This window comes from Anabrus simplex, chromosome X (assembly GCF_040414725.1).
Source record: "Anabrus simplex isolate iqAnaSimp1 chromosome X, ASM4041472v1, whole genome shotgun sequence".
In the NCBI taxonomy this organism is placed as follows: domain Eukaryota; kingdom Metazoa; phylum Arthropoda; class Insecta; order Orthoptera; family Tettigoniidae; genus Anabrus; species Anabrus simplex.
This window is the reverse complement of record NC_090279.1, coordinates 211,380,366-211,399,892: the sequence shown is the minus strand read 5'-3', so window position 1 is coordinate 211,399,892 and position 19,527 is coordinate 211,380,366. Positions and strand designations below refer to the sequence as shown.

At 39.2% G+C, this 19,527-nt stretch overlaps 1 protein-coding gene across 1 annotated transcript in view; it reads right to left on the bottom strand.

Moving 5' to 3' along the window:
* Nucleotides 1-19,058, bottom strand: part of LOC136886786 (uncharacterized) — a 117,115-nt gene extending 98,057 nt beyond the window's left edge. The window contains exon 1 of the mRNA XM_068230551.1: nucleotides 19,002-19,058. Within this exon, the coding sequence (XP_068086652.1) occupies nucleotides 19,002-19,045 (44 nt within the window). The 5' untranslated portion in view covers nucleotides 19,046-19,058. The remainder of the gene's footprint in view (nucleotides 1-19,001) is intronic.
* Between the last annotated feature and the right edge of the window lie 469 nt (nucleotides 19,059-19,527).

The following is a 19,527-nucleotide window of genomic DNA, read 5'->3' as shown; positions in this document are numbered from 1 at the left end:
CAGGATTGTCCTCGTCTCTTACAGGCAACATCTACAGTTCGTTTATTAAACAGACGTAACTGCACAAGGACGCTCTGTAATTAAGACACACTTGTCAATCAAGGAATGCACCAGATCGTTTCTCCTCTCTTTTGTTGGTCGCACTAACGTTCATTATTATTTAAACATGCTCGAAGATGCAACGATGCCGGCCCACGATTGTCTATTCCTTGACTCACAACATTGGAAATGGAATGAAATACTGAACAAAGGAAACAATACGTCCAGTGGTTTGATTACAGTGGCTATATTTCTAGAAAATAGAACTCAGAGAATTAGAGTAGGCGAAGCTTTATCTGACCCTGTAATAATTAAGAGGGGAATTCCTCAAGGCAGTATTATTGGACCTGTATGTTTTCTTATATATATCAATGATATGTGTAAAGAAGTGGAATCAGAGATAAAGCTGTTTGCAGCTGATGTTATTCTGTACTGAGTAATAAATAAGTTACAAGATTGTGAGCGGTTGCAGGGTCACCTCGGTAGTGTTGTGAGATGGACGGTGGACAGTGGTACGATGATAAACGGGGTTAAAAGCCAGGCTGTGAGTTTCACAAATAGGAAAAGTCCTTTCAGTTTTAATTACTGCGTTGATGGGGTGAAAGTTCCTTTTGGGGAAGTACCTAGGTGTTAATATAAGAAAATACCTTCATTGGGGTAATCACATAAATATGATTGTTAATAAAGGGTACAGATCTCTGCACATGGTTATGAGGGTATTTAGGGGTTGTAGTAAGGATGTAAAGGAGAGGACATATAAGTCTCTGGTAAGACCCCAACTAGAGCATGGTTCCAGTGTATGGGACCCTCACCAGGATTACTTGATTCAAGAACTGGAAAAATCCAAAGAAAAGCAGCTCGATTTGTTCTGGGTGATTTCCGACAAAAGAGTATCGTTACAAAAATGTTGCAAAGTTTGGGCTGGGAAAATTTGGGAGAAAGGAGACGAGCTGCTCGATTAAATGGTATGTTCCGAGCTGTCAGAGGAGAGATGGCATGGGAGGACATCAGTAGACGAATAATTTTGAGCGGTGTCTTTAAAAGTAGGAAAGATCACAATATGAAGATAAAGTTGGAATTCAAGAGGACAAATTGGGGCAAATATTCGTTTATAGGAAGGGGAGTTAGGGATTGGAATCCAAGGGAAATGTTCAATAATTTTCTAATTTCTTTGCGATCGTTTAAGAAAAGTCTAGGAAAACAACAGATAGGGAATCTGCCACCTGGGCGACTGCCCTAATTGCAGATCAGTAGTGATTGATTGATTGATTGACTTATACAGTAGATGTTCAATATGCCCCCCGGTACTTCGATGCACAGTTCAAGACGGCGTAGTATTGACTTTTGGACTCTGTTCTGGATGTGTGGTGTGTCGCGAACGAACTGGAAAGATGCCTGTGTTCTTGGTACAAGTTCATCTTCTGTTTCTACGGGGTTCGCATAGTAGTCAATTTGTGCAGAACTGCGAAACGAGCGAGAAACTTGTGCATAATATTACCTCCGTCTCCCACTTCCCACCTCCCCTCCCTTCCCTGGCTCTCTGGTATAGCAAATACGGCAAATTCGTTCGTCAATTGGAATCGCGCGCCCGAAGTAACAAAGAAACCTCGTTTTCTTGAAAGGAAAAAAAATTCCCCGCCACTCCGATTGCACCATCGTTCTGAACACAACACAAAGAGTGCCTTTGACGTTTTTTTTATTGGTATTGTTCTGATACAACCTTTATACATAATATAAACTCTGGTTCTTTGAATTTATATACAGTACAGTACAGTACACTGAATTTGATGCGTAATCAAACTTTAAAGACGCTCTACAGTGTTGTCTTATTTTGCATATTGTACTGTACAGTACTCACCCGTTACTGTTTAGCGAACAATCAGTCACAAGACTGACTGACACCAACTGCAGTGGACTGGTTGTCGAAGCTCGACATTCTAGTTTAATTACCTCTATATTTTAATTTGTATGTTAATTGTATATTTTTGCACATTATGCTTGTAAATGCCATACGATAATAATAATAATAATAATAATAATAATAATAATAATAATAATAATAATAATAATAATAATAATAATAATAATAATAATAATAATAATAATAATCATCATCATCATCACAAGACTTTCTTTTGATTTTTCGAGTTTTGAACGTGTCCATTCTAATTAAATTTTCCGACGTAATCGAAAGAGGATCACAATTATTTCTGGCCGGTTATACACAAACACAAAACATTCCAACTCATTAATGCATTGTAATCTTGTAGTATTGTAAGCTGTAATATTAAGCACTGTATATAATTAAGGGATGAGTCGGTGGCTCCATGGGTACAACATCTGCTGCTACTTCTTCAATTTCACTTTTTGTAACATTCCCAATGAATTGTGAGACGTTGGTGTTTTTAGTGTTTTCGATAATGTGTTGGAAGTCCACGATGATGTCCCTGGAACAACTGATGGAGACGGAAGAAGAAGATCACTTTTTTAAGCACTCTATCAATTTTTCCAGGAACATCATCGTGGACTTCCAACACATGATCAAAATCACTAAAAACACCAACGTCTAACAATTTACTATGAAGGATTTCTGGGAGACACCTCATTCCCTCTGCGAGATGGTTCTTCCTCTTCAATTGATTGGGGCACACATTCCGCACGTGGGAATTAGACACGTCCTTCCAAGCAGCATGGAGCCAGCGAATTGTCACACTCCATGAAAATTCGATTGCATTCATACACTTATCTGATGCACTGGCGAGGGTCAGCATTAATTTTATATCAACAGTAATTTTATATCTTGAATTATCCCTTTGTTTAGTGATTGCACTTAACTAGTTTATGTTTAGCGGGTGGGGCAGAAATTTTACTGTGACATTTGATAGATGTCCACGTGGCTTGTAGCATTATCGACTAACAACAGCATTTTATGCTTATCCCTTTTCATTTTTACATTGATTTCTATTAACCAGTCACCGAAAATATCACCTGTCATCTAGTCTTTTCTGTTGTGACACCAAAATACAGGAAGTCTGTCTGTCTTAACATCACTGTTTTAAAATACTCTTGGAACTGTTTTTAATGTTCTTGGGCAGGCAGCATTTCCAACGACAATGTTAAATTTGTTTACATTAAACCAGTACTAACTGCCACTCAAGGGTTGTCCAATGTCCAGAGTTGAGGGGTGTCCAATATATAGAGCATTTTTAGCATGTAAAAGTATAGGGAATTAAACGGTGCATTTAATATATGTCCAATCAAGAAGGGTGTTTAGGATATAGGAGTGTCCAAACTGAGGTGCTTCACTGTATTATTATTATTATTATTATTATTATTATTATTATTATTATTACTAACGTGGATATGTTTTTGGGTTCAGGATCTTAACTTGGGTTGGCGACCATGGGGCCCTCAGCTGAGTGCTGATATTGCCTCCACTTACTGGTGCTAGGCTCTTCGCTTTCATCTATCCTGTCGGACCTCCCTTGGTCAACTCTTGTTTTTTTCCGACTCCGACGGTATTAGAGTACTCGAGGTCTTGGGTGCCATTTATTTTCACGCCCTTCGTGGCCCTTGTCTTTCTTTGGCCGATACCTTCATTTTCCAAGTGTCGGATCCCTTCAATTTTTAATGTTGAAATCATTTCTTAGCAGACTAAATAGGGGTCGCCGAACTACGAAAAACGTAAAATTAAGCAGTTTGCTCATATGTGCAGAAAGTTGAAGTGATAAAGGGCCCGGAAAAGTTTCAAATTTGAGTCTTGGATAGCTCTGACAAAATAAGAAAACAAATTTCGAAACTCACTTCCAGCCTAAATGCAGTTCCGGAAACACAATCTAAAATCGCTTGTTCCCTTACTTGTTTTCTTTTTTTATCAAATCCTAGCCAAATTAACTACTTTCTGTAACGTGTTCCTTGGTTCAATGCTCTTAGATGTTTTTTGATTTTTGAAAAATGTCCATACCGAATGTAGTTATAAGAGCTTAAGTGAAACTCTGCATTGACTCACATTAGCGCTCGTAGTGGTGCTTAAGTGAAACAATGCATTGACTCACATTAGCTCTCGTAGTGGTGCTTAAGTGAAACAATGCATTGACTCACATTAGCTCTCGTAGTGGTGCTTAAGTGAAACAATGCATTGACTCGCATTAGCTCTCGTAGTGGTGCTTAAGTGAAACAATGCATTGACTCACATTAGCGCTCGTAGTGGTGCTTAAGTGAAACTCTGCATTGACTCACATTAGCGCTCGTAGTGGTGCTTAATTGAAACGATACATTGACTCACATTAGCGCTCGTAGTGGTGCTTAAGTAAAACAATGCATTGACTCGCATTAGCGCTCGTAGTGGTGCTTAATTGAAACTCTGCATTGACTCACATTAGCGCTCGTAGTGGTGCTTAAGTGAAACAATGCATTGACTCTTATTAGCGCTCGTAGTGGTGCTTAAGTGAAACAATGTATTGACTCACATTAGCGCTCGTAGTGGTGCTTAAGTGAAACAATGTATTGACTCACATTAGCGCTCGTAGTGGTGCTTAAGTGAAACAATGCATTGACTCACATTAGCGCTCGTAGTGGTGCTTAAGTGAAACAATGTATTGACTCACATTAGCGCTCGTAGTGGTGCTTAAGTGAAACAATGCATTGACTCACATTAGCGCTCGTAGTGGTGCTTAAGTGAAACAATGCATTGACTCACACTAGCGCTCGTAGTGGTGCTGAAGTGAAACAATGCATTGACTCACATTAGCGCTCGTAGTGCTGCTTAATTGAAACTCTGCATTGACTCACATTAGCGCTCGTAGTGGTGCTTAAGTGAAACTCTGCATTGACTCACATTAGCGCTCGTAGTGGTGCTTAAGTGAAACAATGCATTGACTCACATTAGCGCTCGTAGTGCTGCTTAATTGAAACTCTGCATTGACTCACATTAGCGCTCGTAGTGGTGCTTAAGTGAAACTCTGCATTGACTCACATTAGCGCTCGTAGTGGTGCTTAAGTGAAACAATGCATTGACTCACATTAGCGCTCGGAGTGGTAGAAAAAAAAAGCAAACTGCTTATCTAATCGACCGGATAACGATGAGTAAGAAATGGATTGTAATTTTTAGGAATAAATAAAGAATATATTATCATACTTTGTTATATTTTATTCTATATTATTATATTCTACAGGACGGACGCAACGATTAATCGAAGGAGTGTTCTGAACAGACTGGCCATTAATTGTTTCCATCACAAATTGTGCTCACGACCTGGTGTTCTTGACCCATCTGTGCAGTGCGTGTGTATGTGTTATGTAACAAACGATGTGATCGATACCATTTTAGTGAATGCTGTAAAAGAACAATTTTCTTATTGAATTATTCTAAAATGAATCACACATTTTTGTGCAATTTCTTCTTCTTATTATATTTTATTCATCTAAAATTCGTAGCTTAAATCCCTAGAATGTTTTGAACATTGAGTTGCTCGCCTGAAGGACTAGAAGTGTGGGTTTTCCTTTCTGATTAGTGTTATATAGAGGATGGTTACCTAGTTGTACTTGTTCGTTAATATTCATCATCACCACTCTATCTAGAAATAGTGTAAGCAGAAACACCCTCGTAACCAAGCAACGAGTGTACGTCATATGGATGTTTAGAACGACGTCATTTTGGTGGACGTATTAGGCCTATAAAGAGAGGCTGTTCACAAAGCAGTGGCGAATGATGTCAACGGGAAAACATTAATTACAATTCTGGAAGGAAGAGAAAATTATTTCTTGGACATAAAATCATGCGCCCTGGAACACTAGCAGGTTCTATTTTATTTTCTCATAATGGCATAGTTACTTTCTTTGCAGCGCTACTGTGACTGCATAATTCAGTCCACCAAAATGGCGCCCTTCTATCATCCATTATCTACCATTGTTTATGATCTCTTTTTGTGCCCTTGTTGGTGATGCCGAGAATTTAGAGGATACCTAACAACGACATTAAAAATATAGACTGCTAATCTGATGGCCATCTTTGAATCTACTTGAACCACTGGCAGCCATGACACTTGTAGGCAAAACATATGGTTATTTCCTCTGAATCTGCCATAGAAAAGGCTCTGCAGAAGTTGTTGTGTGTTGGAGTACGGTCTTTGAGAAGGTGTGCACGGTTAAAATAAATAAATAAATACATAAATAAATGTAGGCTATGAATTCAGTAGAATGAAGTCAGGCGAGGTTTGACCAAGAGAGGTCCGGTAGAAATATTAAAGTGGTAAACCTGGTAGGATACCATATGTGGAAGGAATGCTACACTCAACCGGGGGTCAGGTGTTCTCAACTTTAGAATCTGGGGTTACCTCATTTAGTGGCCCCTTACGACAGGCAGAGGATGCCGTAGATATATTGTACACCGCAACCAACGGACGTATGTGCTGCATGTTGCACAGCAGTTCTTAGAAAGTAGCCATAAGTAGCAAAAAGCATAAAACGTAACAAACCAGACAAAGAAGCAAAATTCAAAAATTATACCAGAATGACACTGAAGGTATGTCATGAAATGGCAGGGTATCTTTCTCTACGCGTGTGAATTCCTCAATGAACTGCTGCACGCATAACATGTCTTTCTGTAGTGAATGACTTAATTGTTAGTGCATGACGCCGAATTATCCATTCTTCTACATACGTACTTCTCGTTTTAACCAAGCAAATGCTCACCATATTCACTGCGCTTATTTCATTATAACATCAATGCAACATTAAGCATGTTTGAAAATGTCGTGTTTATTCTTAAATATATCTTTAATTTGCAATAACGTATAATTTCATCAATTCATTGAACTGATAAGGGCTAACTGTCAAGACTAAGAAGTAGCAGCCGCCATGACAGTTGTAGGCAAAAGTTAGTTCGCTGTGCTTCAACCAGGGGCGCTGTAACGAGTATGTTTAGCAGTCTATATATCTTTAATGTCGTTGATACTAAAGCCTAGTGCAAGATCTAGGCAATTTTCTCCCGTTGGGTGACGTAGCGCATTTATGATTCGTCTTTCTGGTCTTCCAAATGTCATTCATTTTTTCTCCGCGGGCTCTCTTCCTTTTTGCAGTACACTTGGGTTTCTGGTCTCCTTGGAACATGACTGTACTACCCATACGTTTGCTTTTTTTTACGGAAAAAGTTTCTATTTAATATTTCTGATATATCTATGTGGGCTTTCTTCAGGTCCTTTTTGACTTCTTGGATCCAGGGTCGCTTCTTCAATGTTTTGCTGTATGTAATGACTTTGTTGTTGGGAGTCTTTGAACGTGTCCATAAAATTTCTATCTTCGTTTTCTAATATCTGCTGCCAGGTCCCGTGTTGCTTTACAGGACTTCAGTCTGTATCCGTCTTCAGTTTTTTATGGACCAAGAATTTTCCCATCATCTTTCCTTCTTCTTTCGGAATGTTCTCTAGATCCCTTTTAATACTGAGTAGCAGCGTTTCGCTCGCGTATACGGCTTGAGGTTTGGTCACAGTGCGTTGTACATGTCGCATGCTCTCTTGAGTTTCTGCAGGCCAACTTTCTGTGCTTCCTTTTCTAACCCTGTTCGTTCTACTATTTCATTAAGGTATTTGAAGTGTGGAATCCGTTTTATCTGTCCGTATTTTCTGTTTAGTCATATTATAGCTTAGTATTTTAGCCTTTCTTGTATGGCAGGGACCAAGTTATGAAGCCTGCTATTTATGTCAAACCATATTATACAATACCGTTATACAATTTATAGACTAATATGAATGGTATACATGTATAAGTAATAATAATAATAATAATAATAATAATAATAATAATAATAACAATAATAATAATAATAATAATAATAATAATAATAACAATAATAATAATAATAAAAATAACATGGTCTCAGGTATTTCAATTTGACAATATCTGGCTGTCTGTTCGTTAATTTCGATGTTCCGTTTTATTCAGGCCCACTAGAAGGCAGACAGAGTAAAGCGAATCTGTCTTGGGTGTCTGTGGCTGAGATTTAATCAATTTTGTCGGGTAAACACCAAATGCCACTGATCCACAGAGGCAGCTACAGTGACTCGCATAATTATTCGAACAGGCATGATTTATTACATTTTCCTTTGTATTAGTGATTTCAGTAATAATAAATCACTGATATAAATTGAATACAAGTTTCTGTAAGAAATATAAAAACTAAACGTCCATCGTTCTTCTAATGAACACTGTCAATGAAAATATAATAATTAAAAAACAAAATAAAACCAAAACCAATATTGCACAAAATTATTCGGACACTTTCCTTTTTACGTATGATGCTAAAGGTTCAGCGCCTGGTTGTCTTTCCTTTCATTTTAATTACGTCCCTGTGTCGATTTGGCATGCTCTCCACTAATTTCCGAGTGTAGTCGGGAGATAACTTCTGCCACTCTTCTTGAAGGCGGTTTTTCAGCTGTTCTCTAGATATGATTGTAGTTTTTCTTATTTATTTATCAGGTTTGTCCCAAAGGTTCTCAATCACATTCAAGTCTGGTAATTAAGGAAGAGGATGAAGCACCTCTCGGCAATGAAACAATAACCGCATCTTTACATTCCAGGTCATATGCTTTGGGTCGTTATCTTGATAAAACTTAAAATGTTCACCAATCCCCATCTTTCCGGCACTCTTTTTCATATTGTCCCTCTGTATTCTAAGGTATTGAAAGTGGTCAATTTTGCCTTCAATAAAAATCAGTTCACCAACTCCATTCGTTGACATGCACCTCCACACTATTACATACCCACCGCCATCCTTCACAGATGCTTTCAGATTTTTCTCTTAAAGCTCAGTATTAGGACGCCGCCAAACTGTTATCCTCTCATAAGACTGAAATATGTTAAATCTACTCTCATCTGCAAATATAACGTCATTCCACCACTCATTGTCCTCTCTAACATGCTCTTTGGCAAACAGCATTCTCCTTCTTCGATTTATTTGATTTATGAAAGGCTTCCTTCTTGCAATACGACCGTGAAAGTTACCTCTTCTTTGCACTCTTCGTATTGTTTAGGGATGCACTTTCTGTCCATTGTCTGCGGAAATCTGCGTAACGAGGTTTGGAGCATTTGACTTGCGTTCCTTTTTTGTCTTTCTGGTGATATAACTCTCTTCTCTCACAGAGAAAGTTCTTGGACGTCTCGTATGCGGTAGATGTTCAATCTTCCTTCCGGAATCTTGTGATAATATCAGAGACTGCATTTTCTTCATTTGTAACATTTCAGCAATTTGACGACAACTTTTACCTTTAACGTGGTGGAAAAATTGCTAGCTGCCGCTGTTCGATTGTGCTCTCTCTTCCTCTGCCGCCCATTTTCTCTTCAGTTGTACACAGTACTCTAACTCACTGAATGTTTACGTTTATACTATCCATGGCTCTTCTGTACACGACCTCTGCATGGCAACTGACTTGTGTCCGAATAATTTTGTTGAAGCACGTTAACTGAGTTCTGAGGTTCCAGGGTCACTGGTTCTCTCCTGTTAACTAAAAGTACACATTTCAACACCGTGTTGAATCTGTCAAACTAGGTTCTGTCAGAAACTAGTTTGCGTGTATAATATTTTCTCTGAGATATAGGGACAGTGTGTAGCAAAGGCTATAATTACTAATTGTCCGAATAATTATGTGAGTGACTGTATATGGCGTATGGCCTCCGGAGAGGCGTAGTGCAGGTCTTGCGATTTGACGCCAATCGTTGAACATCATATTTCTAAATATCACCAAAATGAATTTATTTAACCTTTTTAACTTATTGATAATTAAGAACTAAATATTAGTTTTGTTACGTTACTGAGATCTGCTTTCTACAGGTTTGAGTAGCACGTTAAACATTTCCTTTTAAAAAGCCTCGAATTGCTTATGCCTCTAATTTCAGCTGGGATTGATTCCAGAAACATGCCCGCTTGTGGGTGGGGGCGGGAGAATAACACCCACGGCATCCCTTGCCTGTCGTAAGAGGCGACTAAAAGGGGCCCTCAGCTGGGTCCTGGCCCTGCTTCCAGTTACTTGTGTCAGACTCCTAACTTTCATCTATCCTATCCGACCTCCCTTGGTCAACTCTTGTTCTTTTCCGATCCCGACGCTATTAGGTTTCCGAGGGCTAGGTGTCTTTCAATTTCACGCCCTTTGTTCCCATTGTCTTTCTTTGGCCGATATCTTCATTTTTCGATGTGTCGGATCCCTTCCATTTTTCTCTCTGATTAGTGTTATAGGCCCTAGAGAGGATGGTTGTTTAGTTGTACTTCTTCTTAAAAAAATAACTACTACCACCACCACCACCACCACCACCACCACAACCCTTAGAAATGACTTTGTTCGGATTAATTTGTACACTACAATATTTACACAGCGATTATGCCTTTTCCCACATCTCTGACTCTTAATTTGGTTCTTCTGGATGTGTTTGAAAAATTACATGTGTACTATGTCTGTATGGCAGCTGTAGGCGCTAATGGGTTTTAAATTATACAGGGTATCCATGAAAGAACTCTACGGTTTGAAGGTAAATATTTTAATGAAATCAAAAATTAAGGATAATGTACATGGTTTGAAAGATAATCTTATCAAGTTTCTTTTACAGTTGAGTGAAGTTCAATATGTGTGGCATTTGTGGCACGGCATACATCCGAACGATAATCGACCTCTTGCTGACGGTTGCCACAGGAGGGTTGATCATAGCAAATACAGTAGAGACAATACGCGACACTCTGCGAGATATCGAGGGACAGCGATTAGAGCTCTGTCTAGCGGAGTGACCTGAGAGTTACTAATTCTGTCATAAGAGCATGTGTATTTGTTTGTGAAGTTTTTGGGGTTATTTATGCGTTTGCATTAAGTTGACATAAGTAAATAGTAGCGTGTGTCATTCCTTTATATCTCCTGTCAATATGAGTGGAAAGATATTTGGTGCGTTTGGCTGCAATAACTATGAAGTGCAGAAGGATTCGCGGTCTTTCTTCCGTTTCCCTCGTGACAAGAAAATGAAAGTAAATACTGTGTTTGCATATATATTCTTCCAGTTACAAAGATATCTTTATAGAAGGGCTACTTCCTAAAATTCTTACCTGCGCGATCCATATTTTAACTGGCTTAAAATATAATAAGCTTATTTTATTGTAATAGCGCAGCAGTTAACCTTCAGTACCGATGTGTTGTTGTAGGTGTGATCTGTGGGTTTTTATTTAATTCAGGAAATGCATATGTGTGTGGCTGATTGTGTTCCAAGTTACCCCATTTGGAATGCCGTAATGCGTTGTCAAGCACTGAAGAAAATATGGGTGATTAAGAAATGTGATGATGATGATGATGCAAATTTGCTTTACCCTAATGTAATGGCAAGTATTGCTTATAGAAAAATTTTGAATGTTTTTGCGGCTAAATTTATAGATTTTCTTTCTGTTAATAGGCTTCAAGTTAAAAGGAAAATTGTCCAGCTCTTGAATGTAAATTCATTAAATCATGTGTGTAAGGAATGTGTCGATATTTTTATTGACACGTGTGCTAATGTGATATACAATGCTTTTAAATGAGAAAAAAAAGACAAATCTATCCGTGAAAGTTCAGGCAGGTATGCTAAAGCTAAAAAAGTAATGCATAAATGAAAGATCAAGCCCTTTCACAGCAGTTCATTTCACATCTTGATATATGTCTAATTTCAGTCTTTAAATAATAACCTGTTAAATAATTCTTCAATCATGTATCCAGAATTGCTTTAGCAACTTTGAACTTAAAATTTAGCAACACTTTCTTTCTAGACGTAATTTATTTATCCATTTCCGTATATACATTTCCATTGATATTGAATTTAGCGCGAATTTTCAGGTCACGCCACTAGGAGTGCCACTTGCGAATTGTCTTCCATTTTAACAAGGCTAAATCCGGAAGTGTCGCGTATTGTCTCTACTGTATGCGATCATGGCGAGCAAGTCGTATTAGTTAACTCAGATTAGATCATAAAGGTTTTATGCACGATGTGAGCGCTGCGAAGCGTTGACCTTGAAGTGACGCCGTGAGTGCAGAGCAGTGCAATGGTGGCTCAGTGTTTCATATGGCTCAGTTGTTACTGTACAGCGGAACTTTTGACGCCAGTATGCTGCTGATGCGCCTACGAACAAAACCATTCGTCAATGGCTTTTTGCTTTTGAGGACACACAATAGAGTTGGGATTAGAACTAAGCATTCCATTCCTATTAAGCATAGAACACTCACATTTTGCACATGCACTATATAGTTCTTCTTTAACAAAAATAGTGCCATAATTTATGCATTCATTTCCAAAAAAACATGTGTAAAATAATTTAAATGCATTTTTCTCTAAAGGTGCATTTTTCGCAGAATGTGGCCCAGAGACCAACCCAAACTTCATACCTATGATTTGGTCATACAAAATATTAAATTGGAACCACCGTATTTTGATTTTCTTTTTGCAGTATTCAATATTTTTGAACTCACAGAATTCTCCTATTTGGGTAGTGTAATAATCTCTGATAATAGATCCCTTTTGGGAGGACTAGTGGTAGCGAAACAAGCCTTCCGATATAGGAAAACTTATCGATGAACACCCATCTTAGTTTGGAGACCAGAAAATCATTTCTCAAGACCTTTGTTTGGGGTGTGCTACTGTATGGGTGCGAAATCTGGACATTAGGGAAACAGAAAGAAACAAAATTTGAGGCTGCAGAAATGTAGTTTTGGAGAAGAATAAAAAAACACAATTGGAGGTGTAGTTATTGATGATGATTATGTACTTGAATAATAGAACAGAGATGGTGTATTAATGTGTTTAATTAACACTCCAACTATCGTGGGGAACGAAGGTAAAAGCTTGAATAATAATAAGAGAGAATAAAGATAATATTAAAAGCACAGAACATCAATATATAAAAGTCTTCGAAACCCTAACAAAGTTCAAGGAGTTTATAACACATATATGAGTTTATACACACATATTGATACTAGAGGCCGCCACACACTCCCTCCGCAGTGACAGCGTCCATGTATTTTCGAGGGAAGGTGACCCTTCGACCTGATCTGGTGATCCGTGGTGCGGGTGGATTGGATTGAGTGCTGCCTGTCTTTTTCTGAAAGTTGACAGTCTTTGGAATGGAACTCGACGGAATGTCCAGAGTAGTTTCTCCAGATGTGTCTTCCTTGTTGTCCGATGATTGGTCTGCCAGAAGGAAGGCAGGTTTCAATCTGTCAATGCTAATAGTTTGTTTCCCTGTTGGCATCTCCACCTCGAAGTGTTTGTCACTGCGAGACAGGACTGGATATGGCCCGTCATATGGTGATTTAAGAGGTGTTCTGACCGCATCGTGTCGAACGAAAACGAACTTGCTCGTCATCAGCCGTGGGTGAATGAAGATCTTTTCGCGGTCGTGATGTTCTGTTAGGACTGGTCTTAGGTTCCTCAACTGTTCCTTCAATTTGAAAACGAAGGTTGGGATGTCAGTTACTAGTTTCTGTTCGTTGAGAAATACTCCTGGTAGCCTAATTGTTGATCCGTAAGTCATTTCCACTGGCGAGGTGTTGACTTGCGGAATTATGTAGGAACGAAGTCCTAACAAGACCAAGGGAAGCTTCGAAACCCAATCATCAGACATCTGTGCCTTCAAAGCAGATTTTAATTGACGGTGCCATCGTTCAATTTTTCCATTTGCTGCCGGATGATATGCTGTCGTTTTAATGTGGACGATGCCCAGTGTGCTTGTGAGGCATTTGAAAAGTTGACATTCATACTGCCTTCCGCGGTCAGTAGTTATGATATGAGGCACGCCAAAACGAGATATCCATGTTGAGACTATGGCAAATGAAACTGCTTCTGCTGTGATGTCAGCTAATGGAACTGCTTCTGGCCATCGGGAGAAACGATCAATAATTGTTAGTAAATAGCGATATCCTTGTGATGGAGGTAGTGGTCCAACTATGTCCACGTTAATGTGACTGAATCTTGCTGCCGTTGGAGGATACTGTCCCACTGCACTGTCGGTGTGTCTCCAGACTTTACTTCGTTGGCAAGGAACACATGCTGATGTCCAGGTCTTTACGTCCTTTTTTAGTGATGGCCAAATGAAGTGCTTTTTTACTAAATTAATGGTTGCTTGAACACCAGGGTGAGCTAGATTGTGTAGCGAGTTGAAAATTGCCTGTCGTAGTTGTCGAGGTACATATGGGCGAATCATATCTTCAGTCATGTCGCAAACGAGTTCTTTACCATTGGGCAACATTATTGTTCGAAGTGCAAGTGACGTATTCTTAATGTGTGGAAGTTCTTCGTCACATTGTTGGCTTTCTGCTATTTCTTCCATGGTAACAGTTGGAGGTATAGTGATTGAAGCAATTCGTGAACAAACATCAGCTGCGATGTTCTCCTTTCCACTAGTGTAACGTATGTCTGTGGTGAACTGTCCGATGAAACTAATGTGTCGTATCTGACGTGGAGAAGCTTTGTCTGAACGTTGCTTGAACATAAAAGTGAGTGGCTTGTGATCGGTGTAAATAGGAAACTCACGTCCTTCAAGCATGTACTGAAAGTGCTTCACAGCTGAGTAGGCAGCGAGGAGTTCTCTGTCGTAGGTTGAGTAATTCCTCTCTGCATTTGTCAGTTTCTTGGAGAAGAATGCTAATGGTTGCAGATTATTGTCTTTGATTTGTTGCAATGATGCGCCAATAGCATAATCTGAGGCATCTACCATTAAAATTAGAGGTAAATTTGAAGATGGATGAGCTAGAAGTGCTGAATCGGCCAAGCTACTTTTTAGATCATTAAAGGCTTGTCGAAGATGTTCTGTCCAATTAATTTTTCTGTTGTCATTTTTCTTAGTCCCGTGGAGAAGGTTAAAAAGCTCTGCTTGTTTACTGGCTGAATTTGGCAGTGCTCTTCGGTAAAAGTTAATGAGGCCAAGAAACCGGCGCAGTTCTTTTACTGTTGTGGGTAGCGGATAGTCAACAATGGTTTGCACTCGCTCTGGTAGTGGTCTGATTCCTTCTGCAGATATCACATATCCCAGGAAAGGTACTTCTGTTGAACTGAAAATGCACTTGTTCAGATTGATTCTGATGTTGAACTTACTGAGTCGTTTGAAAAGCATTTGAAGATGCTTCTTGTGCTCTTCTTCACCTTGTGATGCCACTAGGATGTCATCTATATAACAGTACACGAAATCGAGGTCTCTGAGTATACTGTCGATATATCTTTGAAAAGTTTGAGCCGCATTACGGAGTCCAAACGGGGTGCGAAAAAATTCGAACAAACCAAATGGAGTTATCACTGCTGTCTTAGGTACATCGTCCGGATGTACAGGGATGTGATGATAAGCTCTGATCAGATCTATTTTTGAAAATATTCATTTTCTATGTATTGGCTGTTAAAATCTTGAAGGTTAGGAATAGGATACCTGTCAGGCTTGGTGATGTTGTTGAGAGCATGGTAGTCTCCGCAAGGTCTCCAGGATCCGTCTTTCTTGCGAACTAAGTGGAGGGGACTTGCCCAGGCGCTCTTTGATGGCTGGCAGATTTTCATATCGATCATTTGTTGGAACTCTGCTTAAGCTGCTTTGAGTTTATCTGGTGGTAGTCGTCGTGCCTTTGCTGCTACAGGATGTCCTTCTGTGACAATGGTATGATAAACAGAGGTATCTGGGATGTCGAAATGGACGTTTTCATGGAGCAAGTTGGGAAATTTCTTTAGAATGTCAGCACGTTTTTGATCTGGTGGCATTAGATAAACTGTTTCTATGCCCGAGACTTTAATCAATGTGCCAGGTGTCTCTGCTGATGTTAATGGGTCAATGAGTCGCCTGTTCTTTAGATCTACGATAAGGTTGTAATGGTGAATGAAGTCGGCTCCAATAATCGGTGATTGCACATCTGCAATTACGAATTTCCATGTGAAATTGCGCCGTAAACCCAAACTGAGTACTAGTAGACGCTCTCCGTAAATGTTAATACCAGTGCCGTTTGCTGCATAAAGTTTACGATCTGTCTTTTTTGGGCGATCACTATCCGAAGGCGGAATCACAGAAATGTCAGCTCCGGTATCGACTAGGAAAAGACTTCCGCTACTTCTATCTGTGAGAAATAGGCGGCGTGAAAAATGACTCCGATCACCTGCCGCCGCTAGTGTGGAGCGTTTGAGTTTGACTGCATGTTAGAATTCTGAGCGGAAGGTGGTTGATATGAGCATGGGCTCTGACATTTCTTTGCCCTGCTGCGATATTTCAAGTGATACCAACATAGTGCTCCATTAGGATTAAAAGAGTGGGCTGATCGGGAACTGTCTCGTGACCTTCTTGGTGAGGAACGAGATGATCGTGAGCTAGGTACTTCTTGAAGAACGTGACAACGTTTTCAATTCATTGATTTTCAGTGTTAATTCAGTGATCTGCATTTATAGTCTTGAGATACGATCGTTACTGACATCATTTATTTTATCGACTGCAATGGTGGATGGTGCCTGCGCGGTTTGAGCACAAACATTTAATCCCGGTTGTGAAATTTCAACAATTTTGTCAGCCATAGTGGCTATGGTGTCCAGATCATCTTTACTCGTAGCTAATATAGAACGTGCGGTAACAGGAAGCCGCTGAATAAATATGGTTTTCAAGAAATCGTCCTTGACTTGCGTACCGGCTAAAGTTCGCATCTCACGCAAGAGTTGAGTTGGCTTCTCATCACCTAATTCTAATTCTGTTAATAATTTCGTCACTTTCCTATTCTCTGACTCTTCAAATTCCTGAATTAGTCGTGCTTTAAGCTCTGTGAACGGAGTGGTAGATAGTGGTCGAGATAAAAAGTCGGAAATTAATTCTACAATATCCGCTTCTAATGACGCAACAACATGATTAAATTTCGTGGTTTCGTTAGTGATACCCAACATAGTAAACTGTGTTTCAACTTGAAGAAACCATACCTTTATGTTTTTCTTCCAGATGGGTGGAATCTTCACTGAAATGCGAGCAATACCCGCTTCGTTCCATACTGTTGTTGGCGGTGGATTTGTTTCGTTGCTGGCATCGGTCATTTTCACACTTGACTAACCACAAAATGTGTTCCGCGCCGTATTTTAATATCACGTCGGGAGTCACCAATGTAGTTATTGATGATGATTATGTACTTGAATAATAGAACAGAGATGGTGTATTAATGTGTTTAATTAACACTCCAACTATCGTGGGGAACGAAGGTAAAAACATGAATAATAATCAGAGAGAATAAAGATAATATTAAAAGCACAGAACATCAATATATAAAAGTCTTCGAAACCCTAACAAAGTTCAAGGAGTTTATAACACATATATGAGTTTATACACACATATTGATACTAGAGGCCGCCACAGACGGATACAAGAAAAGAATGTCCTTGTTTTAAACAACGTAAAAAAGGATCGATGTTTATTAAATACGAAAAAGAACAGGAAACTAAGTTCCTTGGATACGGTCTGAGACATGACTCTCTTCCCCAAACCATCATTGAGGTAATGTACTGGGAAAGAGACCCGGAGGACGACCTAGGATGTCATACATCAGGAACTGGCGTGTGGTTCATACAGCAACATCAAGAGGCTAGCAAAAGATCGTCAGATGTAGCTACAGCGACAAGGAATTGCCTTTAGCAGATGATGATGATGAATATTTTTTGTGATCAATATTTTATTTTCAAGACATCTGTTATGTTATATAGGCTGCAATCCATGTGGATACCCTCAACAAATATTACTTAAATTAGTTGAACGGTTTCTGAGAAAAATGTAACTTTAGAAAAAAAAACACATTAAAATATAACATTTAACACATGAAATTAAAAGTCTTCTTTTTTTGAATTGAATGCTTAAATCATGCCATATTTTTTGTTTTGGGTTAAAGAAGAACTATTTAGTGCATGCGTAAAATTTGATTGTCCTATGTTTAATAGGGTTGGAATAAAGCGAGATCATAAAAAAGTCATGTTGTGCTTTGTCTTACTCCCAACTCTACCGTGTGTCCTTCAAGAAATTGTACATGTTTTCAAACAAAAGTCGCCAGGTAGGATGGGTGTATGCCAAGCCACAAATGGAGCACATATTGAACTACACTAAATTGTAAAAAAAAAAAAAAAAAAAAAAAAAAACTTGACAATATAACCTTTCAAACACTGTTGTGAGATGGACAGTAGTCAATGGTATTATGATAAACGGGGTTAAAGGTCAGGTGAGTCTACTATTAGGAAAACTCCTCTCAGTTTTCATTATTGCATTGGTGGGGATCATTGTAAGTACCTAGGTGTTAACATAAGGAAAGATCTTCATTGGGGTAATCACATAAATGGGATTGTAAATAACGGGTACAGATCTCTGTACATGGTTATGGGGGTATTCAGGGATTGTAGTAAGGATATGAAGGAGACAGCATATAAGTCTCTGGTAAGACCCCTAGTAGAGTTTGATTCCAGCGTGTGGAACCCTCACCAGCATTACTTAATTTTTTTAAAAAAGCTAATCGATTTGTTCTGGGTGATTTCCGCCAAAAGAGTAGCGTTCCAAAAATGTTGCAAAGTTTGGGTTGGGAAGACTTGGGAGAAAGGAGATGAGCTGCTCGATTAAGTGGTATGTTCCGAGCTGTCAGTGGACAGATGGCATGGAATGACATTAGCAGACGAATATATTTGAGTGGTGTTTTTAAAAGTAGGGAAGATCACAATATGAAGATAAAGTTAGAATTTAAGAAGAAAAACTGGGGCAAATTGTAAGGGGAGTTAGGGATTGGAAAACTTTACCAAGGGAGATGTTCAATAAATTTCCAATTTCTTTACAATCATTTAAGAAAAGGTTAGGAAAAAACAGATAGGGAATCTGCCTTCTGGGCGACTGCACTAAATGCAAATCAGTAGTGACTGATTGAGTACAGTAACACACTATCCTTCATTTAACATTAAAACCTCCGGAGTTGTGTAATAAGAGCTAACTGTACCTGAGTAGGATGAGGTTGAGGGACTTGCGAGTCTTGCGGCTCATCCTCTCCACGCAGTTGAGCAGCACACACTTGTTCTGGTCCATGTGGTAACACTTGTCTTCCGCAGGAACACACTCGTAACTCGGACAGCACTGTGGGTACGGGGCGCTGGCGTTCCCTGGCTTCAACTCGCACGCCGCGTTGGCAGGTCGCGTTCTCTCCTTGCATCTGCGAACGCACACCTTCTTCTTTTGATTGTATAGATTAGTTTCACGAGCACAAATTGGGGCAAATATTCTTTTATAGAAAAATAAGTTAGGGATTGGAATAATTTACCATTTGGGCTTAGAAAGCCAGTGCCTTAAACGTCTGAGCCACTGGGCCCGGCAATAATGAAAACATCCATTTAAAATGTGTTTATTATTATTATTATTATTATTATTATTATTATTATTATTATTATTATTCATATCCCCCTCTAAGGAAGAGTCGTGTCTACGCCACTGTAGGTCTTCTGACCCCAACTTGGCAGGTGCGCTCAGTC